At 44.5% G+C, this 24678-nt stretch overlaps 4 protein-coding genes across 8 annotated transcripts in view; 2 read left to right on the plus strand and 2 right to left on the minus strand.

Moving 5' to 3' along the window:
* cep290 (centrosomal protein 290) overlaps positions 1 to 2971 on the plus strand; it is a 47834-nt gene extending 44863 nt beyond the window's left edge. For 2 of the 3 annotated variants that reach the window (XM_069718636.1, XM_069718637.1), the window contains exons 44-51: positions 56 to 142; positions 224 to 388; positions 486 to 608; positions 1159 to 1328; positions 1418 to 1559; positions 1893 to 1966; positions 2265 to 2359; positions 2461 to 2971. In XM_069718636.1, coding sequence (XP_069574737.1) covers positions 56 to 142; positions 224 to 388; positions 486 to 608; positions 1159 to 1328; positions 1418 to 1559; positions 1893 to 1966; positions 2265 to 2359; positions 2461 to 2705 — 1101 coding nt within the window. In that variant the 3' untranslated portion in view covers positions 2706 to 2971. Of the gene's footprint in view, positions 1 to 55; positions 143 to 223; positions 389 to 485; positions 617 to 1158; positions 1329 to 1417; positions 1560 to 1892; positions 1967 to 2264; positions 2360 to 2460 lie in introns of those variants that run through there. The other variant, XM_069718638.1, reaches the window with a different exon arrangement.
* Positions 2972 to 3196: 225 nt separating this feature from the next.
* On the minus strand, positions 3197 to 7141 carry rlig1 (RNA 5'-phosphate and 3'-OH ligase 1). 3 transcript variants are annotated; one of them, XM_069718647.1, is made up of 7 exons: positions 6921 to 7141; positions 5265 to 5379; positions 5019 to 5114; positions 4825 to 4941; positions 4473 to 4676; positions 3750 to 3919; positions 3197 to 3558 (listed from the first exon to the last, which is right to left on the minus strand). In XM_069718647.1, the coding sequence occupies exons 1-7, from the start codon at positions 7008 to 7010 to the stop codon at positions 3355 to 3357; spliced, it is 996 nt and encodes a 331-aa protein (XP_069574748.1). In that variant the 5' UTR covers positions 7011 to 7141; the 3' UTR covers positions 3197 to 3354. The 3 variants fall into 3 exon arrangements, with proteins under 3 accessions (XP_069574748.1, XP_069574747.1, XP_069574749.1); XM_069718646.1 differs by having other exon boundaries at positions 5265 to 5382; XM_069718648.1 differs by having other exon boundaries at positions 3197 to 3533; positions 5265 to 5382; positions 6921 to 7139.
* Positions 7142 to 8316: 1175 nt separating this feature from the next.
* lyve1b (lymphatic vessel endothelial hyaluronic receptor 1b) lies at positions 8317 to 11745 on the minus strand. The gene is made up of 5 exons (XM_069718652.1): positions 11573 to 11745; positions 10847 to 11007; positions 9955 to 10323; positions 9258 to 9336; positions 8317 to 8998 (listed from the first exon to the last, which is right to left on the minus strand). Exons 1-5 carry the CDS (start codon positions 11743 to 11745, stop codon positions 8797 to 8799), a joined length of 984 nt encoding a protein of 327 aa, XP_069574753.1. The 3' UTR covers positions 8317 to 8796.
* A 5240-nt stretch (positions 11746 to 16985) lies between these two features.
* On the plus strand, positions 16986 to 24521 carry LOC138632798 (golgin subfamily A member 6-like protein 25). Its single transcript, XM_069718625.1, has 7 exons — positions 16986 to 17252; positions 19292 to 19492; positions 19848 to 20035; positions 22507 to 22720; positions 23897 to 23995; positions 24093 to 24160; positions 24355 to 24521. The coding sequence occupies exons 1-7, from the start codon at positions 16986 to 16988 to the stop codon at positions 24512 to 24514; spliced, it is 1197 nt and encodes a 398-aa protein (XP_069574726.1). The 3' UTR covers positions 24515 to 24521.
* The last annotated feature ends 157 nt before the right edge of the window (positions 24522 to 24678 follow it).

A 24678-nucleotide genomic window follows, 5' to 3' on the forward strand; every position in this document is an offset into this window, starting at 1 on the left:
TCCCAAGAGTATTATATTTATAATTTCATCCAGTTTCTCTTTGTGTTTGTCACAGAATCAGGTCGCAGACTTGAAGGAGATGTGCAGCGCACTGAAAAAGGAAAAGGCCGAGGTGGAGAAGAGGCTGGCGCACATACGAGGAGTAAGTTAACGTCAGGCTTTTAGAAGGAGTAACTGAACATAAACCGTACGTCCATCCACGACTCGTCCTGCTCCTCTTCAGACGGGTCAGAGCGGCAAAACCGTCCCAGAACTGGAGAAGACGGTGGGACTGATGAAGAAGGTGGTGGAGAGGGTGCAGCGGGACAACGAGGCGCTGAAGAAGTCCAGCTCACCCGTCAATCAAGACCGAGTCGCTGCGCTGGAGAAAGAAAACGAGAAGCTGAAGGTTGTTTCCGCTCACGTGTGCTTTCACATTCTGTCAGAAGTTTCTCAACTCGTCCGCTCCGTTTCTGTAGATGACCGGAAACGTTGTTCTCTTCCAGACCGACTGTGAAACCCTGAAGAGTCGAAGTGAAGCCGAGCTGACTTCAAAACTGGAATCTAAAACCAAAGGACTGGAGAGAATCGTGATGGAGAACGAACGTCTGCGCAGGGAAATGAAAAGGGTGACGAGGTTTTTAACGGTTTAATTTAGAGACGCAGTGATGGGATTTAGTGACATCTAGTGGGGACGTTGGAGATTACAACCAACCCTTCTGAATCACATACTATTTAGTTTTACTTTTATGACATACTTCAGCGACTCTTAAAATGTCCCGTTGCATGTGGTATGTGTACAGCTGGGTTAGGGTTAGATATCTATAGTATCTAATAAGCGGAACAAACACGACATCTGAGTCTCAGACACCTTCGCCACCAAACCAGGTGGAGCTGAGACGGGACGGTTCACTGAGCTGCAACGTCCCAACAGTTTGATCTTGTCGTGAATCTTTGGTCCGAACTGGGACGTAAAGTTATGAAAACTATTTAGAATTTCAGGTGATTAAATATGAATTGGATCCTCCTACGTTCTACACACGGAACCTTTTAATACATCAAATAAAATAGCATGACGCAGGTATTTTACAAGTGTTTTAGTTTGACGTCAACTGTTTTTTTTTGTTTATAAAAGAAGTTTCTTATTGAAAACCCTCTGAATGTTTCATGCTGTAACAGGAAGCGGAGGCTGCAGAGAGGCTGAGAGTCACCAAGACGAGCGTGGAAGTGGCCAACGCGAAGCTGGAGGCGGAGCTGGAGGAAACCAAGCAGAGACTGAGGACAGCTCTGTCCCGACCGATCCCCGAGGGCGCCGACAGTAAGACCTGGAGGAGCTCCGTGGTGACCAGGTCAGCTCTCGCATCCCAAACATGTTTCTGTTCAATCACCGGCAACGACTCCGTTTACCTCCGACAACGTCTGTGTCTTCTGTCTGCAGGATGTTTGAGAACAAGATGAAGGAGCTGGAGAAGGAGCTCTCCCAGAAGACCTGCAGCCTCTCTGAACTCAAACAGCAGCTGAAGGAGGCGACGGAGCGCGAGGAGCGAACTCAGACAAGCATCCGGCAGCTGGAGGATCAGGTACACCTTCACCGGTTTGGGTTGACCTTCACCGGTTTGGGTTGACCTTCACCAGTTTGGGTTGACCTTCACCAGTTTAATAACTGGGATCGGGTTGACCTTCACCGGTTTGGGTTGACCTTCACCAGTTTAATAACTGGGATCGGGTTGACCTTCACCGGTTTGGGTTGACCTTCACCGGTTTAACAACCACAACAACCAGAAGTCACACATTAAACAGCCAGACGGACTAACGTGTCTCGTCATGAAGCAGTCTTGTTCATTGCTGTTCATCAGCTCTTGATCAGCTGCTGTTCCTGTTCTATGAACGTTTAACGGAGTTTCATTTCTCAGGTTGACATGTTGAAGAAGTTTCCTACAGCAGCAAAGAGTGAAGCCGGACTGAGCAGGGAGTTCCAGGCCATCAGGTACATGAAACCATGAACTACACAGGAGGGTTGACGAGCTCATCCCTCTGATATATAAGATGTACGTATCGGTGTTGAATGATCGAGATTCATGAATGTGTAAAAATCACATTTTCACAGGACAGTTTTCTGGGAATCATTTAGACGACAGAAGTTTTGGAAAATACCTTAAAAGTGACTTTTCACCAAACTGTACTTTAATATTGAGAGTTGGATGAATGATAAAGAAGCCGTGTGGATGTAAACAACCATCTTCACCTGGTTAGTGTGAATAACGATAACGTTGGGGTGATGTCAGGATGCTGAACGCTGAGCTGGAGAAGGAGAACGAATCACTGAAACAAAGGATGAACGAGCACACGGAGAGGTACGGAGACACGACTTCCAAACCAGGTGAGACCTCAATCAACGGCTTCTTCAACTTCCTGTAAACTTAAATCAAATGTTAATTGTTTGGAAGAAAGAAATCACTTCTGTTGTGTTTTTTTAATCAGATTACGGGAAACTGAAAAACCGTCTGCAGGCAGCTGAAAGTGAGAAAGTCAAACTTCAGGCGGAGGTGAAGCAGCTGAAGAGGGAGCTGGAGAACTTCGACCCGACGTTCTTCGAGGAGATCGAGGACCTGAAGTACAACTACAAGCTGGAGGTGAAGAAGAACGTCCTGCTGGAGGAGCAGCTGAAGAAGGTGTGCGATGAGTTCGGGGTTCAGGCCGAGATGCCGAGCGTGTCCATCAGTTAACTCGTCCTCAACGCCGGCATCTCAGTCCAGCACATTTTTACTGCAGTTTACAATCACATTCAATTCCTCAATTAAAGTCCTCGCAAATGAATCCGAGTAAAGTTGACCTTTTTACAACAGAGCGACTCAGGCAGCTGTTTCTTTGTTCGTGTTAATATTAACTTCTTTGTTTAGCAATGTAGCTCCTTATGCAGCATTTTATATTGTTTCTCTGTATTTGCCAATAAATAAGCTTTAATTTTAGATTGTAATAAAGAAAGAAATGAGTTCAATCCAAACGTGTACCCCCCCCCCCCCCCCCCCCCCCCCCCCCCCCCCCCCCCCCCCCCCCCCCCCCCCCCCCCCCCCCCCCCCCCCCCCCCCCCCCCCCCCGTTGTTTATTCTTCACTCAGCAGCTGTAACATTCAGTATTTACAGGATAGAAAAGAAACGTCACCTTTTATATGAAAGCAGTTCTGTAAAGTGTGTTCAGCGTGCTGAACTTAGTTAAACCTTCCTTCAGTCACCGTGAAGCTGATCGCTGCAACTCGCTGCTTCCATGGAATAACTTAAGTGTACAAACGAGGAATTCTTTAAATCACTTCTTCTGGAATTACTGAAAATCCGTCTTGGGAGTCGGAGCGCCGTCCTCTCCGTCTGCCTTCAGGGCTCAAAGCCGACGTCCTTCAGCCGGCCGAAGCGCCGTCCGCTCAGAGCCAGGAAGGATGCGAACAGGTCCTTCCTGCTGTTGTAAGCGTCGTCCGTCCCGCCCGCCCGGATCACCACCGGTCTGTCCCCGAGGCAGGTGTCCCCGTCCGGCCAGCGCAGCCCCAGGTGGTGCCGGTGAACCTGCCGACACGGCAAACAGAGCAGCCTGAAGTCACGGCGGTCCGACGGGCTCAGAGCCCGACAGCATCTCTGTATAAACCACTGAACCTTCATTTAAGTACATAACGAGTGAGACGATCATAATCATAATCATAATCATAATCATAATCATAATCTGCCCTTCAGCTGAGACACTCATAAGAAGTTCATGTTGACCAGCAGAGGAAGTCGTCCCACCTTCACCAGCGTGCCGTCGTTGCAGTGCCACACGATGCCCTCGACCCGGCCCGCCGGACTCTCCTGGAACCAGGAGCACAGCTGCTGGAGGTCCACCGGGGGGGGCGTCCGGATCCGAACGCTGCCGTGGGACACCAGGCAGTGGACGGGCTGCTTCTTACTGCCCAGTCCTGTTGGAGGAACCACGGTGATGTCACACGACCAGGACCGTAGTTTTAGATAAACCGAGATGTCTGTGAAAGTACTGGAGTCATAATTATGATTATATAAGTAGCTCCGCCCCCAGAGATCTGATTGGTCAACTGAACATTTGGAACGAATCATCATGACATCACTTCCTGTTCATCACTAGAAATATCCCTCCACCTCCTCAATGGGAACACAGAATTAGAATAGAGTTTCATATATGTAATATAATGTAGTTTCTATTTGTTATAGGTCTGATGTTACTGATTGTTTTCCAGTTGTTAGTCAAACCCATGTGTTGCCATGGAAACAGATGGCGCTAACAAAAAGTTTTACATTTTGAGTGAATTGCTCCACAATATTTAGATTACGTGTTTTAATTAGTCTGAAACTTGTATAATCAATCAAGTCTAATATTGCTTAAATATATTTGGACTCTATGTTTCCTCTCCAACCAGCTGGTGACAAAACAATCAGTTCAAAAAGGAAACCACACTTCCCTCTGGACGTAACTATAGAAACGCTGGATCACGGTACCGTAAGGGTTTCCGTTGACGTTGGTTCCGATGAGCTCCAGCGTTTGTTCCTGCAGGTCGGCCAACGGGACGGCTGCGACCTCCAACACGTCGTCGTCGTCGTCGGAGCTGCCGGGCCGTAGAACCAGAGCCGACCCGACCTCGTAGTCCACCACGGAGGAGTGCCAGCAGTACTGCTTGTTGTCCGCCTCCACCGGAACCCAGCCTGCACGGTCACCGGGACAGAACCGGTTGAACCCAGACCTCCCACGGTTCCTCCCACCACCTCACACTAAAGCTCATCATGTGATGGAAGTACATCTCCAATGTGTTCTTTGCGTTACTTCTGATCCATATAAAGCAGAATAAAGAACCTGGAATGTGTCCGTGTTCGTCGGGAACCGGGAGGCCGCGGTGATGTTGGACTCTGTGAGCCGGGATCCACGTCTCCGGTACCGTCTTAAAATCCTCCTCTACGTTCCACGAGAAACCTGAAGGACAACCGAGTGTAAATGTCTAAATATATAATGAGAATATGAACATTGAAGGATGAAACGTGTCCGTCCACCTTTACAGCTGCGGTGTGCCTGCTGGTACTTTCTGAACCTCTTCTCTGCCTGCTTGTTGGGTTTCCTGTCGAGTCGAGCCCAGAGGACCGGCTGCCCTGAAGACCCGGAGACCAGAACATCATATTTTCAACAGTTCAGAGGTTTACTGGCCTTTTGGAATATTTGTCTCGCACTCAGACGTCTGTAGATGGTCCAGATACGAGGGTCTGGTTCAGGTCTGGTTCCGACCCGGTGGACCTGCTCACCTTGGTGAACTGTAACATAACAGCAGGTGCCGTCCAGTTTCTCTGTGGCGAGAGCACCGTCGACGTCGGCCTCCCGAGCGACCGGGTTCACGTTGTCGGTGGCAACGACCTGGAACTGCTGCAGAGGAACCAAACAAAGGCTGAACATTCACCGATAACATATTCACGTATTTCATGATATATACTAGTCAACTATAACATTATTAATCCTATCGGTACTAGTCAACTATAACATTATTAATCCCATCGGTACTAGTCAACTATAACATTATTAATCCCATCGGTACTAGTCAACTATAATAGTATTAATCCTATCGGTACTAGTCAACTATAACATTATTAATCCCATCGGTACTAGTTAACTATAACATTATTAATCCCATCGGTACTAGTTAACTATAATAGTATTAATCCCATCGGTACTAGTCAACTATAACATTATTAATCCCATCGGTACTAGTTAACATAACATTATTAATCCCATCGGTACTAGTTAACTATAATAGTATTAATCCCATCGGTACTAGTCAACTATAACATTATTAATCCCATCGGTACTAGTCAACTATAACAGTATTAATCCTATCGGTACTAGTCAACTATAACATTATTAATCCCATCGGTACTAGTTAACATAACATTATTAATCCCATCGGTACTAGTTAACTATAATAGTATTAATCCCATCGGTACTAGTTAACTATAACATTATTAATCCCATCGGTACTAGTTAACTATAATAGTATTAATCCCATCGGTACTAGTCAACTATAACATTATTAATCCCATCGGTACTAGTTAACTATAATAGTATTAATCCCATCGGTACTAGTCAACTATAACATTATTAATCCCATCGGTACTAGTTAACATAACATTATTAATCCCATCGGTACTAGTTAACTATAATAGTATTAATCCCATCGGTACTAGTTAACTATAACATTATTAATCCCATCGGTACTAGTTAACTATAATAGTATTAATCCCATCGGTACTAGTCAACTATAACATTATTAATCCCATCGGTACTAGTTAACATAACATTATTAATCCTATCGGTACTAGTCAACTATAACAGTATTAATCCTATCGGTACTAGTCAACTATAACATTATTAATCCTATCGGTACTAGTCAACTATAACATTATATATACATATATAATATTTAATAATATTATTAATCTTCTGTTGCTTTCCTACTTAGTCTTACATTAAATTATATTCTATTAAATATATATCTTACTGCTGACTACCTGTAGATGTTTTTATTAGTGATAAACGCCCTATATTAATAAAGTAACTAACTAACCTAACTAACCTAACCTAACTAACCTAACCTAACTAACATTACCTAACTAACCTAACCATCTTACTGTCCTGGAGTTCGTTAGGTCACCACGTGAGAGCATGACGTCACATGTTGTTGATCACCTGTAACGGAGCAGCCCACCTGACATGCTACCTCATGAAGCTAACGCTAACAACGAGAGGGAAATAAACACGGAGGCATGAGCCGGAAGTGCAGTTTAACATTCTCACTTCAATTCCACTGAAATAAATAAAAGTAAATAAAAGTTGTTGTTGTAGTAAACATGACGCAGAGTGGAGGTGCCCGCGCGCTGCTGCTCCGTGCTAGCGGCGGCTGAACCCACCTGACTGTCCCGTTTTCTGGACGCTTCTTCCTTCACGTCGGTCACAAAAACACACGCCATCTTCTGCTGAACGGATCCCAGCCGCCGCATCGTGCCGGTGCTGCGACCCGCCGGTACCGTCCCGGTTCCCGGTGCGAGGAGCGGAACGTTTAGCGGCGCTTTGGTTTGGGAAGTTGCCGTGTTGATGACGTCACGCACTTCTTCTTCTGCTGCTGTATATTTTGTCGGTTCGACCCTTTGAGGCCACCGTACTGCGCGTATGATAACCGCCCTCATTCACGACATGAAGAAAAACTACGGCAGCAGGAAAACGACCATATTAGTACAGAACGTTGATATGTAGGCTGTTTCACCTCCTCCACCTCCTCCACCATCCACTCCTCCACCTCCTCCACCATCCCCTCCTCCTCCACCTCCTCCTCCTCCACCATCCGCTCCACCTCCACCACCTCCTCCTCCACCATCCGCTCCTCCTCCACCACCTCTTCCTCCACCATCCACTCCTCCACTACCTCCTCCTCCACCATCCGCTCCACCTCCACCTCCTCCTCCTCCACCATCCACTCCTCCACCACCTCCTCCTCCACCATCCGCTCCACCTCCACCTCCTCCTCCTCCACCATCCGCTCCACCTCCACCACCTCCTCCTCCACCATCCGCTCCTCCACCACCTCTTCCTCCACCATCCACTCCTCCACCACCTCCTCCTCCACCACCTCTTCCTCCACCACCTCCTCCTCCACTCCACCATCCACCATCCACTCCTCCACCACCACCTCCACCTCCTCTTCCTCCTCTACCTCCTCCTCTTCCTCCTGTACCTCCTCCTCCACCACCATCCACTCCTCCTACCTCCTCCTCCACCATCCACTCCTCCTCCACCATCCACTCCTCCTACCACCACCTCCTCCTCCACCACCTCCTCCTCCACCATCCACTCCTCCACCACCTCCTCCTCCACCATCCACTCCTCCACCACCTCCTCCTCCACCACCTCCTCCTCACTGAATAGTGCACGAGCTGGTGCACTTTGCTGTAAAAGAGTCAAACTGTTACCGATGGGCGTAACCGTGGCCGTTTTATGGGATGTCCTGATGTCCGAAGAGGCATGAAAGAAAAATCATCCGATCGTATCTCATCCAAAATATTAAAACATCCACCTCCCTCTTCCACTCAAAGTTTCATTTTTAACAATATGTTTTTTCAGTATATTTTCATTTCGTGGTTGCAACTGTCACATTTCCTCCCGATTGTCTTGTTTTTTTGTCTTTAGGTTGTGTTTTATATTATTTTTATGATAGAATCATATAGTTATTCACTCGAGAGGTAAAATAATAAATAAATAAAAGAGTCAATGAAACGCTCCAGTAACATTAAGTAGATTTATTTCAACAATATTGATGAAACTGTGTTCATGCACACAAACACAAAGGGAAGACAAACTAGCTGCAGCGTTTCGATCTCAACAACATCAACAGAAGTTTACAGACAAGACCATAAGATTATATTGATATATATATATATAAATATATATGGTCATAAAAATAGAAAAAATGGGGCCTATTTAGATTTGTACCATCAGGAAGGTGCCTGACAGGTTTCAAACTCGTCCTGCAGCATGACAAGCCCAAAGAATACAGCCCGGGTTATTCAGGACCATCTTCAGCTACAAGAAGAAGGAGACCTGCAGCTGATGGCTCATGGCAGTGATTGTGCTTATTCAGAATTACAGTTGTACTTTGCCGAGTACAGTAAAGTAATCAAAGTATTTTTGGTGTAAATCATCCTGTTTTTGAAACACTGACGGACATTTATCAGGTAACACTGTTGTGTTCATTCAAACCATTTTTTAAAATCCTATTAACCTGTCTTGAAGCTACTCTAAAGAGTGAGCTTTGATATCCGGATTCACACACAGCGTGATGTCACTTGAGTACTTCCTGTCTGCCTGGTCGTGGTCGTCGTCTCCTTCTGCTCCGTGTTGACTGTGCAGGTCCGTCTCGCTGTCCGTGTGCTTCCACATCTCCGTCTCTACGTCGTCCCGCTGCTGCCGCTCAGACCAACACCTCCTAACGGTCCTTTTCCAACAAGAGAGGAGGGAAAGGCGTATCATAAAGTACAATATACTAAACATGGATAAATAAAAACACATTCAATTCTTTATGCCCGACGATTGCTTTCACACATGCAAAACAAAAACAGTACGATTCCAATTCTTCTGTATTCCAAACTTAAAAAGCCTTTTCTGCTTTATCACACAAACTTTATTATTTAGAGGTAAAAGTGCTTTTTTTTGAGTGTTTGAAACCGTACAAGTTATCTGAAAACTCGACTCACAGTTTGTGGTACCACATCACACCTGCAGCCGCCAGCAGCAGGACGGCGACGCCGAGAGTGACGAGTGCTGTCAGAGCAGCTGGAGAACCAACAACAGAAAGAGCGATGAGGTCAGTGGGATTTCTACACACACCAGTTCAAATCCAAGCTGAACAGAATTCATGTCATGAATGGTATTGTAGGTCACTGCTGTTTCACTACCTGAACCTCAAGTCTATGACAGAGTACAGCTTTATTTTTTTTTAATTTTCTGGACTCTTTATATACTTGTTTGTGTGATTTGTGTATTAATTAACATGATGATCTTCATCCAGTTTTAATTAAATTCTCTAATTGATTTTAAAGTTCAAACATTTTTCCAATGCAACCAGCAGTTTGTTTTGGTGTTTTTCTGCCCCCCACTGGCCAGAAAATATTCAATACAGCTTTAATACTGGCAAATAAAATAATCCTCTTTAGGTAAAACATTAATTTTGGTTAAAAAAAAAATCAAAAAAACTGAAGGCTAAATTACCCATCAACCCCTCATTCCATCACCTTTGGAGGATATCACAAGTTTTTGTTGTTTAAAAAGCATCCTCGACATCCTTCCCCTCTCAACCTCTTGAGCTCTGTCAGCATGTAAAGTCATATTTCCAGAAAAGAAAGAAGTAAATTAATAATTTGGGAAAATGATAATAAATATTGTTGAACAAACCTCCCAGAGCAACTTCTGCAGAGCTCACCGTGGAAACAGAGACGCTGGAGGTGTGAACGGAAGTGGAAAAGGGAAGACTGACAACAGTTAATGTGACACGCTGAGAAGGAGCAGCAGTAGGATGGGTGGAGACAGGAAGTGAAGAGGAGGTGGAGGATGAAACCCTGGATGAGCGTGAGGTCTGGACGGGGAGAGCAGAAGCTGAAGTTAAGGCCGTCTTCTCGGGGGTTCTAGTTGTTGGTGGCGACTCGGTTGTGGACGTGACTGACGGAGAGGCGGCTGCTGAGCTTCGGGTTGCAGCTGTCAGGGAGCTGGAAGACGTGGACGATCGATGGCTGGCTGTCCATGTTGTCAGAGTTTCCTTTGAATCTGAAACGAAAGTTTGATATTTTAGTTGTTCATCTAATGCAGAGGTAGTTAGGGCCTAAATAACTGTAAATTAATCATGTAACAAATCATAAAACTACTTTTTTGTTTCATTTGCTCACATTAAAGATGAGAATATCAGTCAAACTGAAGTGATTGCTGAAGACACGTGGGAACAAACACTGGAAACACCAACCTGTTGACTCATTGGAGACGGCTTGCACACAGTTTCTTAGTTTTGGTCAGTTGAGTGTATCTGACACACATTAACCGTCACAACTTGCACAACTTTTTTACGACAATATAGAAAACAATGTTGTTCTTTTTTTAGCTCAATTAACTAATTAAATATACAGCATTTTTGGAAAATGTATTTTTAATTGAGTTTAAACAAATTAGGCTAAATTAAACTGATCGATCTCAGTACAATTAACTCAAAAGTTTAAACTTGGTGACTCAAGATAAAAAAGTGAAATGACAGGACCGATGTGTGTGACCGATGAACTGTGATTACAGTAGAGCATACCGGACAGCAAATAATCCGTACCGGAGGCATTGAAGCAGAAGACACCAAACTTTCTGTCGGTCGGTGCAAACCACGTCACCACTCCGGTTTTTCCCTTTCCACATTTGATGTCAGACGAAAGTCGCGGGATGGCGACGATCATCTCAGCTGTCCAACCAAATCTGTTCAGATAGTAAATAAAAGGGCAGATATTGCAATGTTTATACAATAAAACAAAAATGTCTCACTTTAATAAATATTTTGACTTCCCCCTTTAATTCTTAAATCCTACAAACGTTTATTACACGTGATATATGACCCATGAATCTGACATCATATTAATGATGGATGCTGGGATCATGGGACCACACACACACACACACACACACACACACACACACACACACACACACACACACACACACACACACACACAACACACACACACACACACACACACACACACACACACACACACACACACACACACACACACACACACACACACACACACACACACACACACACACACACACACACACACACACACACACACACACACACACACACACACACACACACACACACACACACACACACACACACACACACACACACACACACACACACACACACACACACACACACACACACACACACACACACACACACACACACACACACACACACACACACACACACACACACACACACACACACACACAGAATCCGATGCTTTCAGCCTACTTGCATGTTTCCAGTCCGTGCTGTACGGCTCGCTCCATCTGCTCTCTGGTCGCCATGGTGACATTCAGAAACAGGCAGGCGGCTCGTGCAGCCCTGAAGTTCAAGGTGTAGTCTCCTCCTTCAGGAAGCATGAAGACGCCGGCTGCTCTGTGATTCTGAGGTACGGCTGACATGTTGGATAATTAAAAAAAAAAAAATCAGGCGACAGTCATGTAAGAAATGAATCACAAAGGACTTTTAATTTGTAAAAATGATGGATCTTATATTAAGTATCACGTTGAACAAAAAGGTGGTTTATTTCCCTCTCTGTCCTTTCAAAATAATCTGTGTTAAACATCACTTTATGTTAGAAGCTATTCTGGGTCTGTGAACACCACAGGCCATCATCCAGCTGACAGAGGGAGACTGATCAACATACAGTCAACATGCAGTCAACATACAGTCAACATACTGTCAACATACAGTCAACATAGTCAACATACAGTCAACATAGTCAACATACAGTCAACATGCAGTCAACATACAGTCAACATGCAGTCAACATACAGTCAACATACAGTCAACATAGTCAACATACAGTCAACATACAGTCAACATGCAGTCAACATGCAGTCAACATGCAGTCAACATACAGTCAACATACAGTCAACATAGTCAACATACAGTCAACATACAGTCAACATGCAGTCAACATGCAGTCAACATGCAGTCAACATACAGTCAACATACAGTCAACATACAGTCAACATGCAGTCAACATGCAGTCAACATACAGTCAACATGCAGTCAACATACAGTCAAAATGCAGTCAACACAGTCAACATCAACATGCAGTCAAACAGTCAACAGTCAACATACAGTCAACATACAGTCAACATGCAGTCACATGCAGTCAACAGTCAACATACAGTCAACATGCAGTCAACATACAGTCAACATACAGTCAACATGCAGTCAACATGCAGTCAACATCCAGTCAACATACAGTCAACATACAGTCAACATGCAGTCAATATGCAGTCAACATGCAGTCAACATGCAGTCAACATGCAGTCAACATACAGTCAACATACAGTCAACATACAGTCAACATCCAGTCAACATACAGTCAACATACAGTCAACATGCAGTCAATATGCAGTCAACATGCAGTCAACATTGTCAACATGCAGTCAACATGCAGTCAACATACAGTCAACATGCAGTCAACATACAGTCAACATCCAGTCAACATACAGTCAACATACAGTCAACATGCAGTCAATATGCAGTCAACATGCAGTCAACATTGTCAACATGCAGTCAACATGCAGTCAACATACAGTCAACATGCAGTCAACATGCAGTCAACATGCAGTCAACATAGTCAACATAGTCAACATGCAGTCAACATACAGTCAACATAGTCAACATGCAGTCAACAGTCAACATACAGTCAACATACAGTCAACATACAGTCAACATACAGTCAACATACAGTCAACATACAGTCAACATACAGTCAACATGCAGTCAACATACAGTCAACATACAGTCAACATACAGTCAACATGCAGTCAACATACAGTCAACATGCAGTCAACATGCAGTCAACATGCAGTCAACATACAGTCAACATACAGTCAACATGCAGTCAACATGCAGTCAACATACAGTCAACATGCAGTCAACATGCAGTCAACATGCAGTCAACATGCAGTCAACATACAGTCAACATACAGTCAACATGCAGTCAACATGCAGTCAACATGCAGTCAACATACAGTCAACATGCAGTCAACATGCAGTCAACATGCAGTCAACATGCAGTCAACATACAGTCAACATGCAGTCAACATGCAGTCAACATAGTCAACATGCAGTCAACATGCAGTCAACATGCAGTCAACATGCAGTCAACATGCAGTCAACATGCAGTCAACATACAGTCAACATGCAGTCAACATGCAGTCAACATGCAGTCAACATGCAGTCAACATGCAGTCAACATGCAGTCAACATAGTCAACATGCAGTCAACATGCAGTCAACATACAGTCAACATGCAGTCAACATGCAGTCAACATACAGTCAACATGCAGTCAACATGCAGTCAACATGCAGTCAACATACAGTCAACATACAGTCAACATGCAGTCAACATGCAGTCAACATGCAGTCAACATACAGTCAACATACAGTCAACATACAGTCAACATGCAGTCAACATACAGTCAACATGCAGTCAACAGTCAACATGCAGTCAACACAGTCAACAGTCAACATGCAGTCAACATGCAGTCAACATGCAGTCAACATGCAGTCAACATGCAGCAGTCAACATGCAGTCAACATGCAGTCAACATCAACATGCAGTCAACATCAACACAGTCAACATGCAGTCAACACATCAACATGCAGTCAACATGCAGTCAACATACAGTCAACATGCAGTCAACATGCAGTCAACATATCAACATGCAGTCAACAGTCAACATGCAGTCAACATGCAGTCAACATGCAGTCAACATGCAGTCAACATGCAGTCAACATAGACAACATGCAGTCAACATGCAGTCAACATGCAGTCAACATACAGTCAACATGCAGTCAACATGCAGTCAACATGCAGTCAACATGCAGTCAACATGCAGTCAACATAGTCAACATGCAGTCAACATACAGTCAACATACAGTCAACATGCAGTCAACATGCAGTCAACATACAGTCAACATACAGTCAACAACAGTCAACATGCAGTCAACATGCAGTCAACATGCAGTCAACATGCAGTCAACATGCAGTCAACATCAACAGTCAACATAGTCAACAGTCAGTCAACATACAGTCAACATGCAGTCAACATGCAGTCAACATGCAGCAGTCAACAGTCAACATGCAGTCAACATGCAGTCAACATACAGTCAACATGCAGTCAACATACAGTCAACATGCAGTACAGTCAACATACAGTCAACATGCAGTCAACATGCAGCAGTCAACATACAGTCAACATACAGTCAACATGCAGTCAACATGCAGCAGTCAACATGCAGTCAACATACAGTCAGTCAACATACAGTCAACATGCAGCAGTCAACATCAACAGTCAACACAGTCAACATGCAGTCAACATGCAGTCAACAGCAGTCAACATGCAGTCAACATGCAGTCAACATACAGTCAACATACAGTCAACATACAGTCATTAAAAACACAACATGCAGTCAACATGTTCAGTCAACATGCAGTCAACATACAGTCAACAGATTTTTTTTTTTGTATTGCACCACAAACAAACAAACAAACAGCCATGTTGAAGGTGAAGAAGAACAAAGTGAACACGGGAGGAAAGAACCAATGAGAAGAATGAGAAGAGGAAGAGAGGAGGAAACAGGAAGATGGAGGTCAGCTCTGCTGGATGGCCCATCACGAGATCACACACACACACACACACACACACACACACACACACACACACACACACACACACACACACACACACACACACACACACACACACACACACACACACACACACACACACACACACACACACACACACACACACACACAGGGGACAGACCTCGACAGCAGCTTCATCCTAACCTTGTTGTTGTTGTTGTTATGAAATGGAATAAGAAGAAAAAAAAAAAAGAAGAAGAAGAAGAAGAAGAAGAACTAGAAGAAGAAGAAGAAGAAGAAGAAGAAGAAGAAGAAGAGGAAGAAGAACTAGAAGAAGAAGAAGAAGAAGAGGAAGAAGAACTAGAAGAAGAAGAACTAGAAGAAGAACAAGAAGAAGAAAAAGAAGAAGAAGAAGAAGAAGAAGAAGAAGAAGAAGAAGAAGAAGAAGAAGAAGAAGAAGAAGAAGAAGAGGAAGAAGAACTAGAAGAAGAAGAAGAAGAGGAAGAAGAACTAGAAGAAGAAGAGGAAGAAGAACTAGAAGAAGAAGAAGAAGAAGAGGAAGAGGAAGAAGAAGAAGAAGAAGAAGAAGAGGAAGAAGAACTAGAAGAAGAAGAAGAAGAAGAAGAACTAGAAGAAGAAGAAGAGGAAGAAGAACTAGAAGAAGAAGAAGAAGAACTAGAAGAAGAAGAAACACGTCTTTGATTGTTTTGTTCAGTTTTCAGCGGTTTGGGGTTTTTCTGCCGCGTCAGCGTTTCTTCCCGAGGCCTGTTTGCTCTGTCGGGCCGGTCGGAAACGAGACTTCCTCCTTCTGTTCCTGTCGTGACGAGGACGAACGTTCAGTCCCCTTTAGCTTCGGGACAACTGGGCTGTCACCATGGCAACACATCAAAGAGGCTCACAGGGCCGACGGCGGAGCACCGTTGACGTGTTCGATCCGCTGTCGGAGCTTCACCAACACATTCAGAGGAAGAAACCTGAAACCTGCACGGCACGTTATTGGATGTTACTGATCCCACCTGAAACTTCTGCTGACAGACGGACGGACAGAAAGCTGTCCTACAAACGGACACCACTTATATTTGGATTCAATTCATTCTTCATCAGAACTTATACAACTTGTAAAAAGCATCAAAAGTTCTGTCAAATGAAACAGACACAAAGAACATGGGGATTCATTGGAGGTCCAGTTGAACTGAACTTTCAAAATAAGAGTCATGTTTTCTAGTTTCAATATGAAAATAATGAAAAGGGGGGGAGGAGGAGGAGGGGGAGGAGGGGGAGTGGAAAGGGTTGTGGAGGAGGAGGAAGAAGAGGGGGAGAGGGAGGAGGAGGAGGAGGAGGAGGAAGAAGAGGGGGAGAGGGAGGAAGAGGTGGAGGAGGAGGAGGAAGAAGAGGGGGAGAGGGAGGAAGAGGCGGAGGAGGAGGAGGAGGAGGAAGAAGAGGGGGAGAGGGAGGAGGAGGAGGAGGAGGAGGAAGAAGAGGGGGAGAGGGAGGAAGAGGCGGAGGAGGAGGAAGAAGAGGGGGAGAGGGAGGAAGAGGCAGAGGAGGAGGAGGAGGAGGAAGAAGAGGGGGAGAGGGAGGAAGAGGTGGAGGAGGAGGAGGAAGAAGAGGGGGAGAGGGAGGAAGAGGCGGAGGAGGAGGAGGAATTTCACCCAGATGGAGGACTGAACATTTTATGTCTTCACTTGGAGTAAAAAAGAGGCGGAGCGTCGTTCAGGCGAACCCCCCCCCCTCTCTCCGCCCCCCTCCCCCCTCCACCTGGGAAGGCCAACATATCACCTTTAAATATACCCTACAATAAATAGATTTCATATTAAAACTAGAATGAACCCCTGAGCAGAGATGAAGGTGTCCTCGTGCTGTGGTCTGTGTCGGTGTCGTCGGTCCGATCACGTTCCCTGATGAATAATGAACGACGGGATCCTCCCATTGAACGCAACATGAAACGGAGAGCTGCTCCAACTTCTCTCCCAGAGTCCGTTTCCTCTCGGAACTTCCGGCAGAACTTCTTCATCTGTTGGGCTTTGAGATGTCGATCAGAGCCAAGTCCCACCAGGACCTGCAGACGGTCGGGAAGGCCTCGCCGGACGACAGCTCGTTCAACTCGTTCTCCGTCAGCAGCAGCAACGTGACCGGAGGGAGCCGCTTCGGGAACGGCGTGACCGAGGAGGTCAAAGCTCTGCCCCGGCCCACCCAGAGGCCGGTGCGGGCGGTCCGGCCGGTCAGCGCCGCCGGCTACAACGGCACCTTCCTCCAGATCAACCACCTGCAGGGAGAGCTGGTCAGAAAGAGGAAGGTAAGCCGTCAAAGAGGGTTTTAATATCATCATCATCATCATCATCATCATCATCATCATCATCAGAACAAACTCAATTCAGGTTTCATCAACTCGGATTTAGATTTCAAAATAGTCAGATTATTAAATTATAATCTCAAAATCACATTTTCACTTTAAAATACTTTTTTTCATTGTATTTACTCCAGAATTGTCACATGACTCATAACTGCAGGTTTAATATCTCACAAGTGGCTGTGAACACATCCCAACAGGAAGTGCCTCGTAAATATTAACAGTTGGAGTTTGTTTGTACCGAACACTTCATCTGAGTTATTATCCTCATCTCACAGTCACTCATCAGGTGACGACCTGTCGCAGCAAAAAACACATCATGTTACTTCTTTCATAACATCCCTGGATTAGTTCATTTTCTGGTATCATCCTCACCGCGTCCATAGATGATGAAGAGCTGAAGACAGTTGGACAGCTTCACAGCTCCATAATAAACCACAAACACGTGGACTCACTGGACTCGTTCAGGTATTCAGACTGAAGTCCGTTCAGTCACCATCACATCTCTTCTCAGGAAGTTCTGGAAGTCTTTAGAGTGAAAACATGAAATTCGAACACAACGACCGTGATTTATTTTCAAACTATTTAAAGGTCAGGAATGTACTCAGAGTTAAACTAAATGTTCCTCAAAAGATAACATGAAGCTTTAAACCTAAAATGGTAACGCTGAGTGGGAGAATGGGTTTTCTGCTGCTACAGGAGTGTTTGAAATAAGGACGTTTCTGAAGTACAAAAGCATCATAATTTCTCATAATGACATCGTTCATCATTTCATGGGTTTGTATCCTTTGGAAGGAAACTAATGTCAACCTGTCTCAGGAATGTGAGGATCTGAAGAAAGAAAACAAGTTCTTATCAAACGAGATCCACATGGAGCGGATCGTGATGCGCACGGAGAACGAGCTGACCATGAGGAACCTGAGGAACCTGAACCAGGAGCTGCAGGCGCAAGTCAGAGAGGTACGAAGACCGCCGTCAGTTCACGCAGCACATCACTCAGGAGATGACCGGGAGGAAACAGGAAGAGGAGGACGGTAGAGAATCCACCACAACCAGAACAAACATCTGTCAGGAGAGACCTCACATCTGCACAGACTCAGATTTTACACCAGCTTTAAATACTCAACAAATCATATTCTGTCAATTCTAATAAAGTAACAACTTTTTAAACTCTGTAAACCAAGTTTAGAGTTTTGATGCTGTTTAGATTCAATAGAAACTCTTTTTTTTTTTACACACCTAAAAGACAAAAGTGCAAAAAAACAACAAAAGGTCAGAAATAACATTTCAGAAAACATGTCACTTTGTTTTCTAATACTTCATTGTGAGTGCAGGTGGCGCTCTTCACAATAAAAGTCGGGAGAAATAGGAACATCCTTTTGTTTTTAAAAACAGTCTTTATGATTGTTTGCAGTAATTATTTAAAATAATTTGAAATAAACAGCCATTAAACCAACAGATGTGGAACAAGTTCACAAAAATAACGAAGCAGCCTTTACAGGGTTTTTAAAATTGAAATATTCCGACTTTTGTTTCTTAATATGCTCCAAACACACCAGTCCACCATCCCATAATACGAGCAACAGCATCTTTTTTTGTTTTTCTTCTCAGTCTAGAAATGTAAATACCTTTCAGGCTTTCTTTCTAAATGAATATTGCACTGCTCAACTCATGACTCATGAACAGAACTCCTCCTCACAGGTAGATCAGTAACAAGCTCGAAGCGCACTTTAATTCTATAAAAAACAAACAAACATGGCATTTGAGGTAAATCAATAGATGAAATCACAGATCTGGTCTCCAATAATCATAGTGATCTTATGTTAGTCTGTGTTTTCATGCCAAGAAGAGCCTGAAGCCGCATACTGTAGCGGTGAAGCGACCCTTGTTCTGACTCGGTGGTCGGAGTCGTGTTACATCTAGAAACAAAGGCAGACTTCTACTGTTTCCTGACACGCCCACCTCGCTCTCCTGACCTCCACCAGATGAAGCAGAAGCTGTACCACAGCCAGCAGAGGGCGGCGCTGTGCTCACGGGCCGCGGACGAGGCCGAGGAGTTCAGGGGCGAGGCGGAGAAGAGCCGGGCCCTGGCCGAGGCCCGGGCCCTGGGAAGTCATCGGGACAAGGACGCGGCGGAGGCGGACCGGGACCGGCTGAGTGGAGAGCTGCTGCAGAGGAAGAAGGAGGTAAACACCAGAAACAGAAAGTTGATCTAGTCAGAACCGTTGCTTAGCAACAGATCGGAGAAGATTATAGGAAACCGTTGGTGGAGCGTGTGATGTTGGGTCTCCGTCATGGACCCGTGATAGCAGGAAGTGAAGTGGTGCTATTACTGATGAAACAACAGTGATGACATGTTCTGGATGGTTACAGAGTAAAGCAGCATTACTTCAGTCGTCGTGTGATGAACTGCAGATGATGCAGATCTCTTTTAACCTGAATTCTTGTCCCTGAATTAGCCAGCGTATAAACAGGAGCATTAAACGGATTGAATCATGACCCACGACGCTGAATCTGAACATGTGTCTTTTCTCTGAGCAGCACACTGATCTGCAGCTTCTGCTGGCTCAAACAGAGAAGAACTACTTTGAAACCCAGCTGAAGCTGGACCGGGTGTCCGCAGAGAAGCAGGTTCTGCTGCAGGAGAACCGGAGCCTGCAGGGAGACCGAGACGACCTGCGACACCAGCTGAGACACGTCACACGGGAAAACGTCCAACTCAAAGAGAGGTGGCTGCATGTTCACGTTCCCTCCACTAACTGAGATCCTAAATATGCACCTTCAATCTTTGGTTTTGCCTTCAGGTTTGGTTCTTAGTCAAATAATAAGAAAGTCAGGCAGCAGGATTTCTGTGTCATGAAATAACTGGAACTAAAAACTGTTGATTAAACTGGCATTAAAAATGTTAAATTTACTGTTTCCAGAGGAAGAAAAGACAAAACATCATGGATGGAAACGTTTTCCTGAAATGTTATTTAAAATGAGTTTAAAGTTTTATTGTCGGTCCAAAAAAAGTCTTTGAGGTTCTTAATATTGAAAACTACCGCAGCACGACGTTGCTTCATATTAAAGTGGTCCCCATTCATTTTTGGCCAGTAGGGGGCAGAAAAGCTTTACTTCCTGCTTACACATCCAGCAGACATGAAGCAGCAGGACTTTGAAAGAGAGATGAACTGTGCTGAAGCTCACGATGAAACTATGTTCACTCACTATGTTTCTAGAAACTCATCTCAGCTTCTTTTCAAGGACTAGAGAAATGAAAAACGTCTTAAACTTATAACAAGCAGCCGGCATTTATCTAAAATAAACTACAAACTTCACAGTTTGTAATATGTTCAGTTTGCTCTTTAGTTTTCACTCCATTTAGTCTTTAAGTTGGGAAAACGATGTCCTTCTTTATAAAAACAGAGAAGAAGAATATAAATCAATAAAATGACAACAAAATCAAAGCAGAGAAAAAAACATAAACCACCAAAAGAAGTGTGATGGAGCTGATCTGAGATCAGTCCTCTGAAGGAGAGACGCTGCGTCTGCTGGACGTCCACGTCTCTGTTTCTGTGTTTCACATCATTACATGCAAATCAATAAAGAAAACCTTCACAAACAGGGACCTTCAATTGTTCTCATCAAAAATAATGATTACCAAATTGGGAACTAAACAACATAAAAATGAACTTCAAGTACCTTTAAAATAGCTGCACATTCAATACTAAGACTGTTTTTTTGTATTATCCAAAATACAAAAAAAAACAAGTGAACAAGAATGAAACAATAAATCACAACTAAAACCCAAACAATGAATAAAACAGTGAAACAATAGAGCTTCCATTAAAAGCCAAGACAAAAAGATGTCCTAAGATTTATAAAACGTCCACAGAGTCATTAAACAGCAGAACTACATGACTTTATTACTAAAGAAGAGAATTTTTGACAGAACCTCCATCACCAACTGGAGCAGCGCTGATGTAGCTAAGCTATCTGACAACACTCAGCGAAGGACCAATGAAACGCTCCATAAATCCTCCGCTGCTCCTTGTGACCACTCTGGGACCATTTCTGTTCACAAACAAACCTCTTAACCAGCTTTTTATCTGATTTGACTTCAAGGTTAAGTTTCTTTTCTGCCTTCAGCTCCTCCATCTCGCTCTAATCTCCCTATCTCTCCGCGGGTTTTCCTATCTATCGCCGCCACTGCCCTCTGCTGGACGGAACTGGGTACTGCAACTGGAGAAAAGACAAAACAAACCCACAGGGATGATAGTTTCATCTGAGTGGGTTACAGACTTAATACTTTGATAAAGGGAAACTTAACGGGACCGGGGATAGAGCCCTGGTGTACATCTGCACGTGTGTAAAATAATAATATAATTTAAATCTTTTAAAATGCTGTATCAGTATTTTTTATCACCAAAAATCTAACTGGTAATTATATAAGATGTCAATGTTCTGATGCTATTTTTCAATGAAAGGGGTTTTTCAGTTGTGATGTACTCTACATAAAAGACAGTGATGGGTCGAGGTTTGTTTTGCTGCTTGTTGAAACTCATCAGATGCTGAACAGTGTTAAAGTGATTGTAGGCCTCTTAGTTAGAACAATGTATAGGAGGTCAGAGGAGGGCTGTTTTTATCCTTCTCTTCTCATAGGCTATAAAAGTAGAAATATACAGGAAGGTTGAATGTCAAACCTGATTGTGAGGCCTTATCAAGAGAGAATTCCCCGTGAAGCCCCGAAATCAACCTTTAACGGCAGACTGTGTAAATCAAGGAATAACTCAGTGATTTCTTATGTTTTAAACTCTTTCAGACTTAACGTCCATCATCCACCAAGTGCTGCTAAACATGGTCAGATGATGAGGAACAGCGAAGGCTCACTGTCCCGTTCTGTGGTAGTTTAGTGTATATTTTAGTTTCCTCAGTGCTCTGTACCCTCAGCATTAATCAGCCACACTATAAAACTGAGGAGAAAGGCTGTTTGAGTGAGAAATTTCACCAGAGAGACAAAGTATTTCAGAGGCTTCACTCCCTTCACATTAAAAGCCCATTAAATCTGGATGTGGACAGATATACAGGTGGTCTGGATTATGGTTACTAAGAGACCTGGAGATGTATGTTCAGCTGCGTTTGGTCCCGCTTGTCAAGCAGCGAGGAGGTGAAGTCACTGCTGCTTGTTTCGGGTGTAATTTCAGCCGTGTGTTTGCAGTGAGAGGACGTCAAGGCGGAGGGCGATGGCGTCGGAGGAGGAGAGCAACAAGGCCAGCCAGGCCCAGCGGGAGGCCGAGGCCGAGCGGCGTCGGGCGGAGAAGGACAAGCAGGAGAGGACGTTGGAGTGTCTCAGCTGGAGGGAGAAGCACCGGGAGCTGGACGACACGCTGCGAGCTCAGGAGGACCTGAAGGCTCAGAGGCAGAACAAAGCAGTGCGAGAGCATGCCTCACGTTCACTGTAGTGTTCACTGTGGTGTTCACTGTGGTGTTCACTGGTGTTCACTGTGGTGTTCACTGTAGTGTTCACTGTAGTGTTCACTGTGGTGTTCACTGTATTGTTCACTGTAGTGTTCACTGGTGTTCACTGTGGTGTTCACTGTGGTGTTCACTGGTGTTCACTGTAGTGTTCACTGTAGTGTTCACTGGTGTTCACTGTGGTGTTCACTGTAGTGTTCACTGTGGTGTTCACTGTGGTGTTCACTGTGGTGTTCACTGTATTGTTCACTGTAGTGTTCACTGTAGTGCTCACTGTAGTGCTCACTGTGGTGTTCACTGTGGTGTTCACTGTATTGTTCACTGTAGTGTTCACTGTGGTGTTCACTGTGGTGTTCACTGTATTGTTCACTGTAGTGTTCACTGTAGTGTTCACTGTGGTGTTCACTGTAGTGTTCACTGTAGTGTTCACTGTAGTGCTCACTGTAGTGCTCACTGTGGTGTTCACTGTGGTGTTCACTGTGGTGTTCACTGTAGTGTTCACTGTAGTGTTCACTGTGGTGTTCACTGTATTGTTCACTGTAGTGTTCACTGTAGTGTTCACTGTGGTGTTCACTGTGGTGTTCACTGTATTGTTCACTGTGGTGTTCACTGTAGTGTTCACTGTAGTGTTCACTGTGGTGTTCACTGTATTGTTCACTGGTGTTCACTGTATTGTTCACTGTAGTGTTCACTGTAGTGTTCACTGGTGTTCACTGTGGTGTTCACTGTAGTGTTCACTGTAGTGTTCACTGTGGTGTTCACTGTGGTGTTCACTGTATTGTTCACTGTGGTGTTCACTGTAGTGTTCACTGTAGTGTTCACTGTAGTGTTCACTGTGGTGTTCACTGTGGTGTTCACTGTAGTGTTCACTGCAGCTCACTACACACTGAATAGTTAGGAAACATCACACAACGCTGCCCAGTGAGGAGAAAAAAACTAAATGTACAAATGGTTTTCCTGGAAGTCATCATCTGTTTCCAATGACAACAATGCAGCAGGACAATGATGCTGTCAGTTATAACATGTTAATACTCAGAAAACTTTACCCATTTTTTTATTTTTTATTTCAGAACATGTTTCTGGTTCTGCTGAATAAATCTTGAGTAAATTTCATATTTTATTTTCCTCGACAGTGTCAAGCCAACATCAAGAGCTACTTCCTGTGTATGACGGAGAGCGACCAGAGGGTGAAAATCCTGAAAAATACAGATGGCAGCCCGAGAAACTTCACGGTGAGACGACTCTACGTCATCATTCAGAAAGTTAGAGAATAAAGTGTGCTGATGAGAGATCAATAAAATAAATTCTATGTCCCGTAACTTTGCTCAGGAAGGAGATCCTGTTTATATCTCCACTCCGGAGTCCAGCTCTGAGGAGCCGGAGAGGAGTTCATCCAGGTGAATGCAAACAGAGTGCAGCGGCTGCTGTGACCGCCAGGGGGCCTCACACGCAAACTACAGCTACACTAACAACTTCTTCAGACCAGAAAATAACTGGGATTAAAAAACAGGTCTAGGGTCTAGGGTTAAAAGGTCAAATTATAGCTTTTGTCTCTTCCAAAATGAGTCTCTTCCATTTTTGTGTTCCTCAGGACCATGTTGAGGGTCTCGGCCCCCAACACGGGGAGGGAGGGGGGTCAAAGCCACTTCGAGGAGCTGCCGGCCTTTGGAGGCGAACGGCCCGACTCTGCTCCTCCACGCAGGAGCAGGAAGGTGGTGGAGTACTTCTGGATCCCCACAGACCAGGAGTGACCAGGAGGTATATGGAGGGACCAGGAGGAATCAAGAGAGATTAGAAGTGACCAGGAGGGATTAGGAGGGACCAGGAGATATTAGGAGTGACCAGGAGGGATTAGGAGTGACCAAGAGTGATCAGGAGAGATTATGAGTGACCAGGAGATATTAGGAGTGACCAG

This window comes from Brachyistius frenatus, unplaced genomic scaffold, assembly GCF_029030835.1.
Source record: "Brachyistius frenatus isolate BFR_SWC_R1_liver_20210118 unplaced genomic scaffold, ASM2903083v1 Contig_195, whole genome shotgun sequence".
Lineage (NCBI taxonomy): Eukaryota > Metazoa > Chordata > Actinopteri > Embiotocidae > Brachyistius > Brachyistius frenatus.